The 14,076-nt window shown below is 38.4% G+C and overlaps 1 protein-coding gene across 9 annotated transcripts in view; it reads left to right on the top strand.

Annotated features, from left to right (window-relative positions):
* Nucleotides 1-14,076, top strand: part of LOC102990852 (zinc finger protein 10) — a 69,512-nt gene that overhangs the window by 47,593 nt on the left and 7,843 nt on the right. For 7 of the 9 annotated variants that reach the window (XM_055080301.1, XM_024120845.3, XM_024120847.3 and 4 more), the window contains 2 exons: nt 8,233-8,359; nt 8,653-8,739. In XM_055080301.1, the coding sequence (XP_054936276.1) occupies nt 8,233-8,359; nt 8,653-8,739 (214 nt within the window). Of the gene's footprint in view, nt 1-80; nt 124-8,232; nt 8,360-8,652; nt 8,740-14,076 lie in introns of all 9 variants that reach the window. The other 2 variants (XM_024120850.3, XM_055080298.1) reach the window with 2 other exon arrangements.

The following is a 14,076-nucleotide window of genomic DNA, read 5'->3' on the forward strand; positions in this document are numbered from 1 at the left end:
GGTTTCCTTTGCTGTGCAAAAGCTTTTAAGTTTCATTAGGTCCCATTTGTTTATTTTTGTTCTTATTTCCATTACTCTAGGAGGTGGGTCAAAAAGGATCTTGCTGTGATTTATGTCATAAAGGTACCACATCTTCTTTATCCATTCCTCTGTTGATGGACACATAGGTTGCTTCCACGTCCTGGCTATTGCACATAGTGCTGCAGTGAACATTAGGGTGCATGTATCTTTTCAAATTGTGGTTTTCTCTGGGTATATGCCTAGGAGTGGGATTGCTGGGTCATATGGTAGTTCTATTTTTAGTTTTTTAAGGAACCTCCATACTGTTCTCCATAGTGGTTGTACCAATTTCCATTCCCACCAACAGTGTAGCAGGGTTCCCTTTTCTCCACATCTTCTCCAGCATTTATTGTTTATAGATTTTTTGATGATGGCCATTCTGTGACTGGTGGGAGGTGATACCTCATTGCAGTTTTGATTTGTGTTCTCTAGTAATTAGTGATGTTGAGGATCTTTTCATGTACTTTTTTGGCCATCTGTTGTCATGGATTTTTAAGAATTCTTTGTTATTCTAGATTTAAATCCTTTATAAGAAAAGTGATTTGCAAATATTTTCTCCCAGTCTCTGGTTTGTGTTTTCGTTTGCATGACACCAACTTTCACAGAACAAAATGTTTTAATTTTGATAAAGTTTATTTTCTAAATTTTAATTTTTTAAAATGGGTTTTGCTTTTGATGTCATATCTAAAATTTCATTGCCCAAACAAAAGTGCACAGATAAAAAATTTTTTTTCTCCGGAATTTGTAAAGTTTTAGCTTTCACATTTAAGTCTGTGATCCATTTTTAGTTAATTTTTGTATAGAGTGGGGGGTATGTGTTGAGGTTCATTTTTTATGTGTATGGATGTGCAAGGGTTCCAGCACTGTTTGTTGAAAAGGTGATCCTTTCTCTATTGAATTGCTTTTGTGTCTTTATGAAAAAAAAATTTTTTTTTCAAGAGGCAGTGTTTATGTGGGTCTATTTCTAGGCTCTCTTTTCTGTTCCATTGATTTTTGTGTCTAATCTTTTACCAGTATCATGCTATCTTGTTTTTATAGGAAGTCTTAAAGTGGGCTAGTGGGAGTGCTGTACCTTTGTTCTTCAGAATTGCTTTGGCTGTTCTAGTTTTTTGCCTTTCCGTATTAATTATAGAAGAGCTTGTGGATAGCTACAAAAAAGCTTGTTAGGACTTTGATTGGAATTACAGTGAATCTATGAGTCAAATTAGGGAAAATTTACATCTTAACAATACTGAGTTTTCCAATCCATGAACACCCTATATCTTTCCATGTTTTAGATCCTTGATTTTTTAAACCTCTGCTTGTATTTTGGAGCATACGTATTTCTGCACACATATTTTCTTTTATCATCTTAGCCATTTTAAGTGACAATTCAGTGGTATTAAATACATTCATAACATTGGGAGTCATAACCACCATATCCGTCTCCACAGCACTCTTCCTCTTGAAAAACTGAAGCTCTATACCGTTAAACAATAACTCCCAATTCCCCACTCTCCATAACCCCTGGCAAGCACCATTCTACTTTCTGTCTATGATTCTGACTATGCTAGTTACCTCATATAAGTGGAATCATACAGTAATTGTCTTTTTGTGACCGGCTTATCTCCCTTGACATAATGTTCACAAGGTTCATCCTTGTTATAGCATACTTTAGAACTTTCTTCCTTTTTAAAGCTGAATAATAATTTGTTGTATGTATATACCTCATTTTGCTTATCCATTCATCCATCCATGGACACTTGGATTGCTTTCATGTTTTAGCTACTGTGAGTATTAATGCTGCTATGAACATGGATGTAGAAATATCTCTTTAAGACCCTGCTTTCACTTCCTTTGGGGATATACCCAGAGATGAAATTGCTGGACTGTATGGTAATAGTAATTTTTAATTTTTTGAGGAGCCACCAAACTGTTTTCCACAGCAGCTACACCATGTTGTATCCCTGCCAGCAGTGTACAAGTGTTCCAATTATTCCACATCTTCGCCAACCCTTGTTATTTTTATGGTTTTTGACAGCCATCCTAATGAGTGTGAGCGGAATCTCATTATAGTTTCTTTTTAAAATTAATTATTTATTTGGCTGTGTTGGGTCTTCGCTGCTGCGTGGGTTTTCTCTAGTTGTGACGAGCGGGGGCCACTCCTCGTTGCAGTGCACGGGCTTCTCACTGCGGTGGCCTCTCTCGTTCGGAGCATGGGCTCTAGGCATGCGGGCTTCAGTAATTGTGGCACACGGGCTCAGTAGTTGTGGTTCCTGGGCTCTAGAGCACAGGCTCAGTAGTTGTGGTGCACAGGCTTAGTTGCTCTGTGGCATGTGGGATCTTCCCGGCCCAGGGCTCGAACCTGTGTCCCCTGCATTGGCAGACGGATTCTTAACCACTGCACCACCAGGGAAGTCCCTCATTATAGTTTTGATTTGCATTTTTGTTATGATTAGTGATGTTCAGCATCTTCATGTGCTTATTGGCCATTTGTATATCTTCTTTGGGGAAATGTCTATTCAGATCCTTTGGTTACTTTTGAATAGGTTTTTATTTTTATTTATTTATTTTATTTTTATTTTTATTTTTTTGTGGTATGCGGGCCTCCCTCTGTTGTGGCCTCTCCCGTTGGGGGCACAGGCTCCGGACGCGCAGGCTCAGCAGCCATGGCTCACGGGCCCAGCCGCTTCGCGGCATGTGGGATCCTCCCAGACCGGGGCGCGAACCCGGTTCCCCTGCATTGGCAGGCGGACGCGCAACCACTGCGCCACCAGGGAAGCCCCGAATAGGTTGTTTTTTGTTGTTGAGTTTTAGTTCTTTATATATTCTAGATATTAATTCCTTGTAAGATATATGATGTGCAGATATTTTCTCCCATTTGGGAGTTGCCTTTTTACTATGTTGATGTTGTGTTTTGATGCAAAAAATTTTTTAATTTTCATGAAGTCCAATTGTTTGGTGTTTTCTTTTGTTGCTTGTACCTTTTGTGTCATTTTCAAGAAATCATTGCCAAATCTAACATTGTGAAGCTTTTGCCCTCTGTTTTCTCTAAGGGTTTATATAGTTTTAGGTCTTACATTTAGGTCTTTGATCCATCCTGAGTTAATTTTTATATAGTGTTAGATGAGGGTCCAACTTCATTTTTTTCATGAGGATATTCAGTTTTCCCAGTAGTATTTGTTGGAAAGACTTTCCCCATAAATGGTCTTGGAACCATTGTCAAAAATCATTTGACCATATATGCAGGGGTTTATTTCTGGACTCTGTTCTATTCCATTGTCACCTTTATGCCAGTACCACATTGTTTTGATTACTGTAGCTTTGTAGTAAGTTTTTTTTAAAAAAATATTTATTTATTTATTTGGCTGCTTTGGATCTTAGTTGCAGCATGCAGGATCTTCATTGCGACATGCAGGATCTTTTCGTTGTGGCATGCAGTCTTCTCCAGTTGTGGTGTACAGGCTTCTCTCTAGTTGTGGTGCGCGGGCTCCAGAGTGTGCGGGCTCAGTAGTTGTGGTGTGCTGGCCTTGTTGCCCTGCAGCATGTGGCATCTTAGTTCCCTGACCAGGGATTGAACCCACATCCCCTGCATTGGAAGAAGGATTCTTAACCACTGCACCACCAGGGAAGTCCCGTGTAGTAGGTTTTGAAATCAGGAAGTATGAGTCCTCCAGCTTTGTTCTTTTTCAAGACTGTTTTGGCTATTCAGGGTCCCTTGAGCTTCCATATGCATGTTAGGGTGGGTTTTTCTATTTTTGTAAAAAACATCATCGGAATTTTATTAGGGATTGCATTGAATATGTAGATCACTTTAGGTAGTGTTAACATTTTAATATTAAGAAACATAGGATATGTTTCTATTTATTTATGTGTTCTTTAATTTCTTTCAGCAAGGTTTTTGGTTTTCATTCTACAAGTCATTTACCTCCTAGGTTCAGTTATTTCTTTTTGATGATGCTATAAATGGAATCATTTTTATAATTTGCTTTTCAGATTGATCATTGTTAGTGTATAGAAATGCACCTGATTTTGGTGTGTGACTTTGTATCCTGTTATTTGCTGAATTCATGTGTTCTAACTACGTTTTGTTTGTGTGTGTGTATGTGTGTGGAATCTTTAAGATTTTCTATATATAGGAAGATACTGTCCATGAACAGAGATAATTTTACTCCTTTTCTAATTTAGATGCCTTTTATTTCTTTTTCTTGCCCAATGGCTCTGGCAAGAACTTGAAGCACTATGTTGAATAGAAGTAGAGAAAGAACGCATTCCTTTTTTTAAAAAAATTATTTATTTATTTATTTGGCTGCATTGGGTCTTAGTTGCAGCACGTGGGATCTTTCATTGTGGCGCGCAGCCTTCTCTCTAGTTGTGGTGCGTGGACTCTAGAGTGCGTGGGCTTAGTTACCCTGCGGCATGCGGGATCTTAGTTCCCTGAACAGGGCTTGAACCCACGTCGCCTGCATTGGAAGGCAGATTCTTAACCACTGGACCACCAGGGAAGTCTTGAAAGCAGGCATTCTTGCCTCATTCCTGATCTTAGAAGAAAAGCTTTTAGTCTTTCATCATTGAGTATGATGTTCACTGGGTTTTTAAGATGTGGGTTTTATTATGTTGAGGTACTTTTCCTTCTATTTCTACTTTGTTGAGTGTTTTTATCGTGAAAGAGTGTTGAATTTTTGTCAGATGCTTCAATTGAGGTAATCTGCATCGAGATAATCATTTTTTTAACTTCATTCTGTTAGTGTGATGTATTGCATTGAGCAATTTTCAAATGTTGAACCATCCTTGCATTCCGAGAATAAATCCCATTGGTCATGGTGTATGATCTTTTTAATAAGCTGCTGGATTTGATTTGCTCTTATTTTGAAGATTTTTGCATCTATGTTCATGAGGAATATTAGTTTGTAGTTTTCTTAAAATGGCTTTGTCTGGATTTGGTATCAGAGCCTTAGGAAGTGTTCCCTCCTCTTTAGGTTTTTGGAAAAGCTTGAGAAAGATTGATGTTATTACTTCTTTAAATATTTGTTAAAATTCACCAGTGAAACCTGGGCTTTTCTTCTTTGGGGGGAGATTTTTGATTACAGACCCAATCTCCTTACTAGTTACAGATCTATTCAGATTTCCTATTTCTTTGTGATTTGATCTTGATAGAAACACAAATGGAATTCATTCCTTTCAACTAAGTTATCCAGTTTGTTGGCATATAATTGTTTATAGTACTTAACAATAATCATTTTTATTTTTGTAGAATCCGTACTAATTTCCCCACTTTTATTCTTGATTTTAGTAATTCTAGTCTTCTCTTTTTTTTTTCTCAGTCTAGCCACCTGAAGGTTTATCAAATTTTGTTGATCTTTTCAAAGAACTAAGCTCTGCTTTCATTGATTTTTTTTTTCCTATTGTTTTTCTAGTTTCTATTTTGTTTGTATTCTAATCTTATTTCCTTCTTTTTGCTACCTTTGTGTTTAATTTGTTCTTTTTCTGTTTCCTCAAGTTGTAAAGTTAGATTATTGATTTGAGATGTTTCTTGTTTTAAATATGTGTTTTTAACTGTAAAATTTCCCCTTAACACTGCTTTTGCTGCATCCCCACAACTTTATGCTGTTTCGTTTTCATTCATGTCTAAGTATTTACTAATTTCCCTTTTGATTTGTTTGATCCATTGGTTGTTTAAGACCATGTTGTTTAATTCCCACAAATTTGTGAATTTTCCTTTTTTTCTGCTGCTTTTAGTGATTTTTAACGTCATTCTGTGTGTTCAGAGAAGATACTTTGTATGATATTTATCTTTTAAATCTATTGAGATTTAATTTGTGGCCTAACATATGGTCTGTCCTGGAAAATGTCTCATGTGTACTTAAGAAGAATGTATATTTTGTTCTTGGGTGGAATATTCTGTATATGTCTGTTAGAGGTAGTTTATTTAAATTCTGTTTCCTTACTTATTTTCTTTCTGATTGTTCTATCCATTATCGGGAGTGGGATATTGAAGTTTCCATCTATTATTATAAGACTGTTTCTCCCTTCAATTATGTCAGTTTTTGTTTCATATATTTTGATGATCTGTTATTAGGTGTAACTGTTTATAATTGTCTACTTTCTAGCTGTACTGAAACTTTAATAATATGTAATTTCCTTCTTTGTCTCTTATAACCTTTTTGATTTGTCTGATGTTAGTATAGCCACCCCTGCTCTACTTCGGTTACTACTTGCATGGAATATCTTTATCCATCTTTTCACTTTCGATCTGTTTGTGTCTTTGGATCTAAAGTGAGTTTCTTATAGACAGCATATTTGAGTCATGTTTCTTAATCCATTTTACCAAACTCTGTCTTTTCACTGGAGAGTTTTATTGGTTACACTTAGAGTAATTACTTATAAGGAAGGATTTATTTCTGTCATTTTGTTATTTTCTTTATACCTTATAGCTTTTTGGTCCTTCAGTTCCTGCAATCACTGTCTTTTGTGATTAGTTGAATTTTTGTAGTGAAATGTCTAAATTCCTTTCTCATTTGCTTTTTGTGTAAGTTTTATAACTATTTTCTTTGTGGTTGCCACGGGATTACATTTAACTTCCTAAAGTTATAGCATTCTGATTTGAATTTATACCAGCTTAACTTCAATAACATACAAACACTATGCTCCTTTACAGCTCTGTCCCACCCCTTTTGATTGCTGATGTCACAGAATTACATCTTTATACATTGTGTGCCCCGAAATGTAAACTAATAATTATTTCAAGTGCATTTGTCTCTTATAATTATGTAGAGAATGAAATGTAGAGGCACAAATGTACTACAATTATAATTGCCCAGACATTTACCTTTATTCAGATCTTTATTTCTTCAAACAGCTTCAGGATATTGTCTAGTGTTCTTTTATTTCACATGCATGACTCCCTTGAGCATCTCTTGCCAAGCAGGTCTAGTGGTAGCAAACTACCTGTTGTTCTTCTGGGAATGTCTTCATTTCTACCTCACTTATTTATTTATTTGTTTATTTATTTTTGGCTGCGTTGGGTCTTCGTTGATACATGTGGGCTTTCTCTAGTTGTGGCGAGTGGGGGCTACTCTTCATTGCAGTGCACGTGCTTCTCATTGCGGTGGCTTCTCTTGTTGCAGAGCATGGGTTCTAGAGCGCAGGCTCAGTAGTTGTGGCCCACGGGCTTAGTTGCTCCACAGCATGTGGGATCGTGGGATCTTCCTGGGCCAGGGCTCAATCCCATGCCCCCTGCATTGGCAGGCGGATTCTTAACCACTGCGCCACCAGGGAAGCACTCTACCTCACTTTTGAAGCACAGTTTTGTCAGATATAGGATTCTTGGCTGGTAGTTTATTTTTCTTTTAGTTCTTTGAATATCTGGGTTTATTGCCTTTTGGTCTCCAAAGGTTCTGATGAGAAATCTACTTACAATCTTACTGAGAAGCCCTTGTAGGAAACAAGTCATTGCTTTCTTGATTCTTTCAAGGTTCTCTCTTTGTCTATTGAAAATTTGAGCATGTGTGTTTCTTTGAGTTCATCGTTTTTGGAGTTTGTTCAGATTCTTGGATGTTTATATTCATGTCTTCATCAAATTTGGAATTTCATTTTCAAATTTGGTGTCCATTTTTGAAAATCTTAGCCATTCTAGATGTGTAATGGTGTCTCACTGTTTTAATTTGCAATTCCCTAATGATATATGATGTTGAGCATCTTTTCATATGCTGATTTACCATCTGTGTATCTTCATGTTCAGATCTGTCGCCCCACACTGTGGCTGCTACTTACAGCTGTTGCCTTTTTTATTTCACGAAATTTTAACGTCTTCAGTGGTAGCTCCTGGTGCATTCAAGCAGCATTGCTTGCTTCCCCCTTTGTGCCCATGTTTTCTGCATGTTCTTTTGTCATAGCATCTTTGACTGCCTGTTACATTTTTATGGGTTTAATCTTTGCTGTTCTCTGCAATGCTGAACACTTCTGTCTTTCATCCATTTTATATTATTTGCACCTAGCTGAATACCGGGCACATGGTATTTTTATATGTTGCACAAGAGGTTGACTGATTTAATGCATATTGATGGGATATTTTCAGTAAACGTTTGCTTTTCTCCCAAAGTAGAATGTAAATAATGGACACACTTAGCAGTCTTTTGTTTACTACAAACTCAGTAAAATGATGTGCAATTGAATGGGGATATGCTGTTTCAGGGACCATTGTCATTCATGGATGTGTTTGTGGACTTCACCTGGGAGGAGTGGCAGCTGCTGGACCCAGCTCAGAAGCACCTGTACAGGAGTGTGATGTTGGAGAACTATAGCAACCTAGTGTCCCTGGGTAAGTACCACTTCCCTGAAAGAAGTGTGTGTCATCTCCAGGCTTCCCCTTGTTAGTTGCTGAAAGCTGGGGCACTTTAGTAAAATGCTTGGTGATTTCGGGCTTATATTTAGAGGCCAGATTTTCTTATTCTCCCTTTGGCATCAGAATCTGCTGGTTGAATGGTGTTACTTTGCCAAAGTGCAAAAGGGCAGCTTCATCACGCCGCCTCTAAACCGAGTCGTCCCCATTCTGCTGAATCCCATGGTCCTAGGTAGTTTTGGGCCAGGTTGTCTGTGATTTTCTATTCACAGGGTATCAACACACCAAACCGAATATCATTTTCCAGTTGGAACAAGAAGAGCTGTGGATGATGCAAATTCCAAGTGAGGGCCATCTGGGTGAGTGGTCAGGACATTTAGATCTTTTCCTTCTTACTCAGAATTGGTGTGAGTTCTGATATGATGTTCCCTTCGTGTTTGTACTTTTGGGTCATTTGTAACCATTGTCTCTTAGTTAATCTCCTCTGTGGCATTCTCAGCTTCCTTCTTACTTTCCCGTGGTGTTAGACATTCTCAGCTTCCTTATTACTTTCCCGTGGTGTTAGACTCATTTCATTATGCATTTAAGCAAGCTTTTCCTCTTTACCTCTTTTCATGTGACTTTCACACCCCTTCTACTTTTTTTCTATTTTTAAAAAATTACTTCCATTCATATTCAACAACCACAGTTCCGATTTCCTTCTCCTTGAAACCTATGTGTTAGGAGATTCTACCCTTTCTGCTTCTCCTCCCTAATGGCTTTGTCATCACTGTTCTTTCTGAGTGTATTCCTGCATCATTTGATAATACCATTTCTCTTGCCTGAAGCCTTCCCCCCGCGCCTTACTCAAGTGAACCCCATGGAACCCACTCTCACACTGCACGACACAGTGCTTATTCTCCTCATGCTTTACGGCCCTCGCATGCTCTTTCCTCTGTGTCCAAAGGGGTCTTTCTTATATTCCCCAATTTCCTCGTATGTTATAAGTTTTAAAAGACTTCCACTCTGAAGATTTAAGCTGTTTCTTTCTGTATTGGTGACTGACAGCCCCATCCCTCTTTCATCTGCCCTTTGGTACTGGGTTTGACTGGTCCACGGGGCATCTTCCCTGCATGGGCCACTCCCTTGTCTCATTTTTCAGAAACTGGAATTGGAATGTCTCTTCTGCTGCCCCATAGCTGTATGATAACTTCTTCTCATCTTCCTGTTTGCTAGTTCTGCTATGCTCCTGGTTCTTCTTCCTGGCACTGGGGCATGAGCCTAAATCTCCTTTTTAGACAGTTCTCTTCACTAGTCTTGCTATAATCTGTTAGTATTTTGGTCCTTCAAAAATAAGTCTTTTAGGGCCTCCATCTTCTCAATTCCCACCTCCTTCTCATTGGGAATGAGATAATTCCCAATATTATCTTTTTTGGGGGGTACACCACACGGCTTATGGAATCTTAGTTCCCTGACCAGGGATTGAACCTGGGCCCTTGTTAGTGAAAGCATGGAGTCCTAACCACTGGACCATCAGGGAATTCCATTATTTCATTTCTTGCTTGTTCTACTTATTAGACAAATTTATACCTTTTACTCTTTTTATACTGTTAATTCATCCTGATGTTACTGTCAGATATATTTCCCTAAGCAACTATGTATTCCGTCATAAGTGTGGCAGGATAAATCAACAGTTAATCTTTGTATTATTAGGATTGTTTCAGCTGCAATTTTTGATTAATCCTAAATCAAACTATTTAGGCAGAAGTGATTTATTACCACACATCACAAAACGTCCTGATGTGGGACTGATTGACTTACTAAATCCCCAAACATCTATCTTGCCTTGCCATTCTATGTCAATATTTCTCAGATTTCCTCCCCTCATGGTCATCAGATGGCTCTTACAGTTCCAGCCAACACCTGCAGATATACCAGTGGGCAGTGGAATAAGAAAGACTGTTTCTTCCCACATGGCTCTTTTAATCAGGCATTAAAATCTATTTCAGGAAGCCCCAGCAGACTTACCATGTTGAGCAGGCTAAATTCTTATCACATATCCCTGTGTAAAGAAGACTCTGGTGAGGGAAACGGGGCCATCACTGTTGGCTCAGCTATATCATGCTTCACTCTCGGCAGGGGTATGGAGGTGGGCCCCCATTTTCCTAACTGCAGCACATGGCGTTACAAGTGGAGGTAGGAAATAAAATCAGGTTTCTGCCAGCCAGGAAAAGGGCAGCAGAACGGCTGGGTAGGCAGCACTGTCCACCTCCGTCTACCTTTTTGGTTATGTATCATCCAGTCACACCCTTCTTTCCATCCATTCGTCTTCAAAAATATTCTATCACCCATCTTGTTATTCTTCTAGTATATTAATGCAAGTCTAGAGTCCTTGTTTCTAATCAGACAGGGTGGTTCTTCATGGTCTGGTGATCTATAATTAAAGATAAGTTATCCACATACATCCAGCCAGACAGGTAGAGTGGTAGAGAGAAGTACAGGGTGGGTACAACAGGAACGTCGTTCTGGGAGTGCAGCAGCAGTGGCACCACAGAGAAGCATTGGAACCCGGGCTTGGCAGGCTGTGCCAGGGCTTCCTGCCGTGGCGTGGTGAGCCTGGGTTCTGCTGTCTTAGCATGATTTCCTCTTCCATTGTCTTCTGTGGCGAAACTCAAGATGGGCCACAGCCAGTAATCATGTTTAATACAGTCTTGAATCATGTTTAAATAATCTTTAATCTTGTGAATTCCTGTCTTCTACTCACTGGCTCTGGTATTCTGTCCTTATTTCTTGAATTCTTTGTGCTGTCCCTTGAGATACCAGCAATGATCTAATTTCCCGCAATTATTGTTGTAAAGAAAATGCTCAACAGCAAATACATTAGATTTCCTGGGAAATCAAATGAAGGAAGCCAGAGATGTGGGAACCAAGGGAAAATAAGCAGGAATGTGGTGCCAGCAACAGAAGGATTGGAAGGGTGAAGTACAGAAATTGACAGATTCAGTATTCATGAACTTTCAGAGTCTACAGGGACAACACTGACAGCCAAACATGAGCTAATATGATTTGAGGGCAAAGGTTAATTACTCACTGGTCTGTTGTCTTCTTGATGGAAACACTTCTGACTTTTTAAGACCATGTATTGGGTTGGCCAAAAGGTTCATTCGTTTTTTTCCATAACATGGCTCTAGTAGCACTTAGTTGTCTTTAACTTCATTCGAAACAGTTTTGTTAGATTGTATTGTGACAGCTGTTGTATCAGTGTGTATTAAAAAAAATTATCAAAATTGGTGAATATTTGTGTAGGCATTTAAACATTGAAGATGGAAGAAAGCAATATTTTTGGCCTATTACACTGTATTATTTCAAGAAAGGTAAAACCGCAACTGAAATGCAGAAAAGGATTTGTGCAGTTTATGGAGACGGGGCTGTGACTGATCTAACATGTCAAAAGTGGTTTGCAAAGTTTCATGCTGAAGATTTCTCTCCAGACGATGCTCCACGGTCGGGTAGACCAGTTGAAGTTGATAGCAATCGAATTGAGACATTAATTGAGGAAAATTAGCGTTATATCACAAGGGAGATAGCCAATATATGCAAAATCCAAATCCAAATCAAGTGTTGAAAATCATTTGCACCAGCTTGGTTATGTTAATTGCTTTGATGTTTGGGTTCCATATAAGTTAAGCGAAGAAAACCTTCTTGACCATATTTTCAAATGTGATTCTCTACTTAAACGTAATGAAAACGTTCCGTTTTTAAGACTAATTGTGATGGGCGAATGAAAAGTGGATTCTGTACAATAACGTGGAATGGAAGAGATCGTGCGGCAAGCGAAATGAACCACCGCCAACCACACCAAAGGCTGGTCTTCATCCAAAGAAGGTGATGTTGTGTATATGGTGGGATTGGAAGGGAGTCCTCTAGTATGAGCTTCTTCTGGAAAACCAAATGATTACTTCCAACCAGTACTGCTCCCAATTAGACCAACTCTAAGCAGCACTCGAGAAAAAACATCCAGAATTACTCAACGGAAAACACTTAATCTTCCATCAGGATAATGCAAGACCACATGTTTTTTTGATGACCAGGCAAAAACTGTTAAAGCTTGGCTGGGAAGTTCTGATTCATCTGCCGTATTCACGAGACATGCACCTTTGGATTTCCATTTATTTCGGTCTTTACAAAATTGTCTTAATGGAAAAAATTTTAATTTCCTGGAAGACGGTAAAAGGCACCTGGAACAGTTCTTTGCTCAAAAAGATAAAAAGTTTTGGGAAGATGGAATTATGAAGGTGCCTGGAAAATGGCAGAAGGTAGTGGAACAAAATGGTGAATATGTTGTTCAGTAAAGTTCTTGGTGAAAATGGAAAATGTATCTTTTCCGTTTACTTAAAAACCGAAGGAACTTTTTGGCCAACCCAGTAATAGCCAGTAATGCTCCCTCCAAAGCTACTGTAATAGTCAAACATGCTCATGTTCATTTCTCACTGCATGGGGGTGGGTACTGTTCCAGTTGGGAATTGATGTTTGGGAAAATATCATTTGGAGGTTGTGTACAAAATGAATAAGAAGGTTCAGATTTAGGATGTAGGGAAACCTGAAATGAGGTGTTAAGATCCTGTGATGTTGCTGTCTTCAAACCTGACCTGCTTCTATGTTCTCTTAATACCCTTTTCTGTCCATTGCCTTGGTCAGCATATTACTTTGGGACATCTAGGTCATCTCTACCCATTCTCTCTTCTGTTCAATCTCCAAATATTTGTGATTATGACTGAGGACTTAGTCCTGTGTCTAGTTCCCTATCTACTTTGTATTTTTGGAATTTGGTTGGGGGGTGGGAGTTGGGTTGGGTTTATGTTTAAACAGCATTCTGGCCCCCCTGCCCCGTCTGTTTTTCATTCACCTCAGAGAAAAACAATTTCATCTCTTTAGCTCTTTCTTATGGTATTTATGTCCATGTTTTCTAAATAACCAGCTTATTCTCTTGCACCTTGATTTCCTCCTAATTACTTAGTGTGAAGGGTAAAGATTTAATTCTTTTTCATCCTCCTCCCCTCATACTCCCCGTGATATACACACTGTCTCTTCCCATACCTCCATCATCCTAATCAAGCTGTTTCATACTTAAATCAGTCTTCAGTTTTTATATCTTTACGACCATGTAATTTCTGTTCACAGGTAAATCATGCAGGTGTACAATGATTAGTTTTCGTTCATAAATCATTTTTTTCTCTTGAGTTGTTTTACTTCCCTGCCCAGTTTTCAGTGTTATAATTAATGTATTTAATTTAAATTTAAAGTAATGTATAATTAATTTAACCCCAGACTCTTCTTCACATGTCTAAATATTCTTTTGGTACATTCAGTTAAATTAGTGATTCTCAATTTCGTCCTCCTGGTGACATCACTCCCATGTCTTTTGACTTGCTCCAGTGTAATCTGATTTTTCTCAAGACCTGGTTGTACAGTTTTTAACCTGGAATCTCCTTTCAGATTTTCTTTTCTATTTTTTTTGTGTCATCTTTTTTCTTGGTTTGTTTTCATAGTAGCTTCCTGTGAAAGGAACACCTTTCATAGTAGCTTCCTGTGGAAGGGTGCATTTGATATAAAATTTGAGACCTGTGCCTCTGAAAATGTTTATACTTTACTCTTGAATGCTCTGTTTTTTCTCTCCTAGCGATGCTAATGAGAAGTCAGATCCATTCTAAATTTTG

The sequence above is a fragment of the Physeter macrocephalus genome, chromosome 19 (genome assembly GCF_002837175.3).
Source record: "Physeter macrocephalus isolate SW-GA chromosome 19, ASM283717v5, whole genome shotgun sequence".
Classification (NCBI taxonomy): Eukaryota; Metazoa; Chordata; class Mammalia; order Artiodactyla; family Physeteridae; genus Physeter; species Physeter macrocephalus.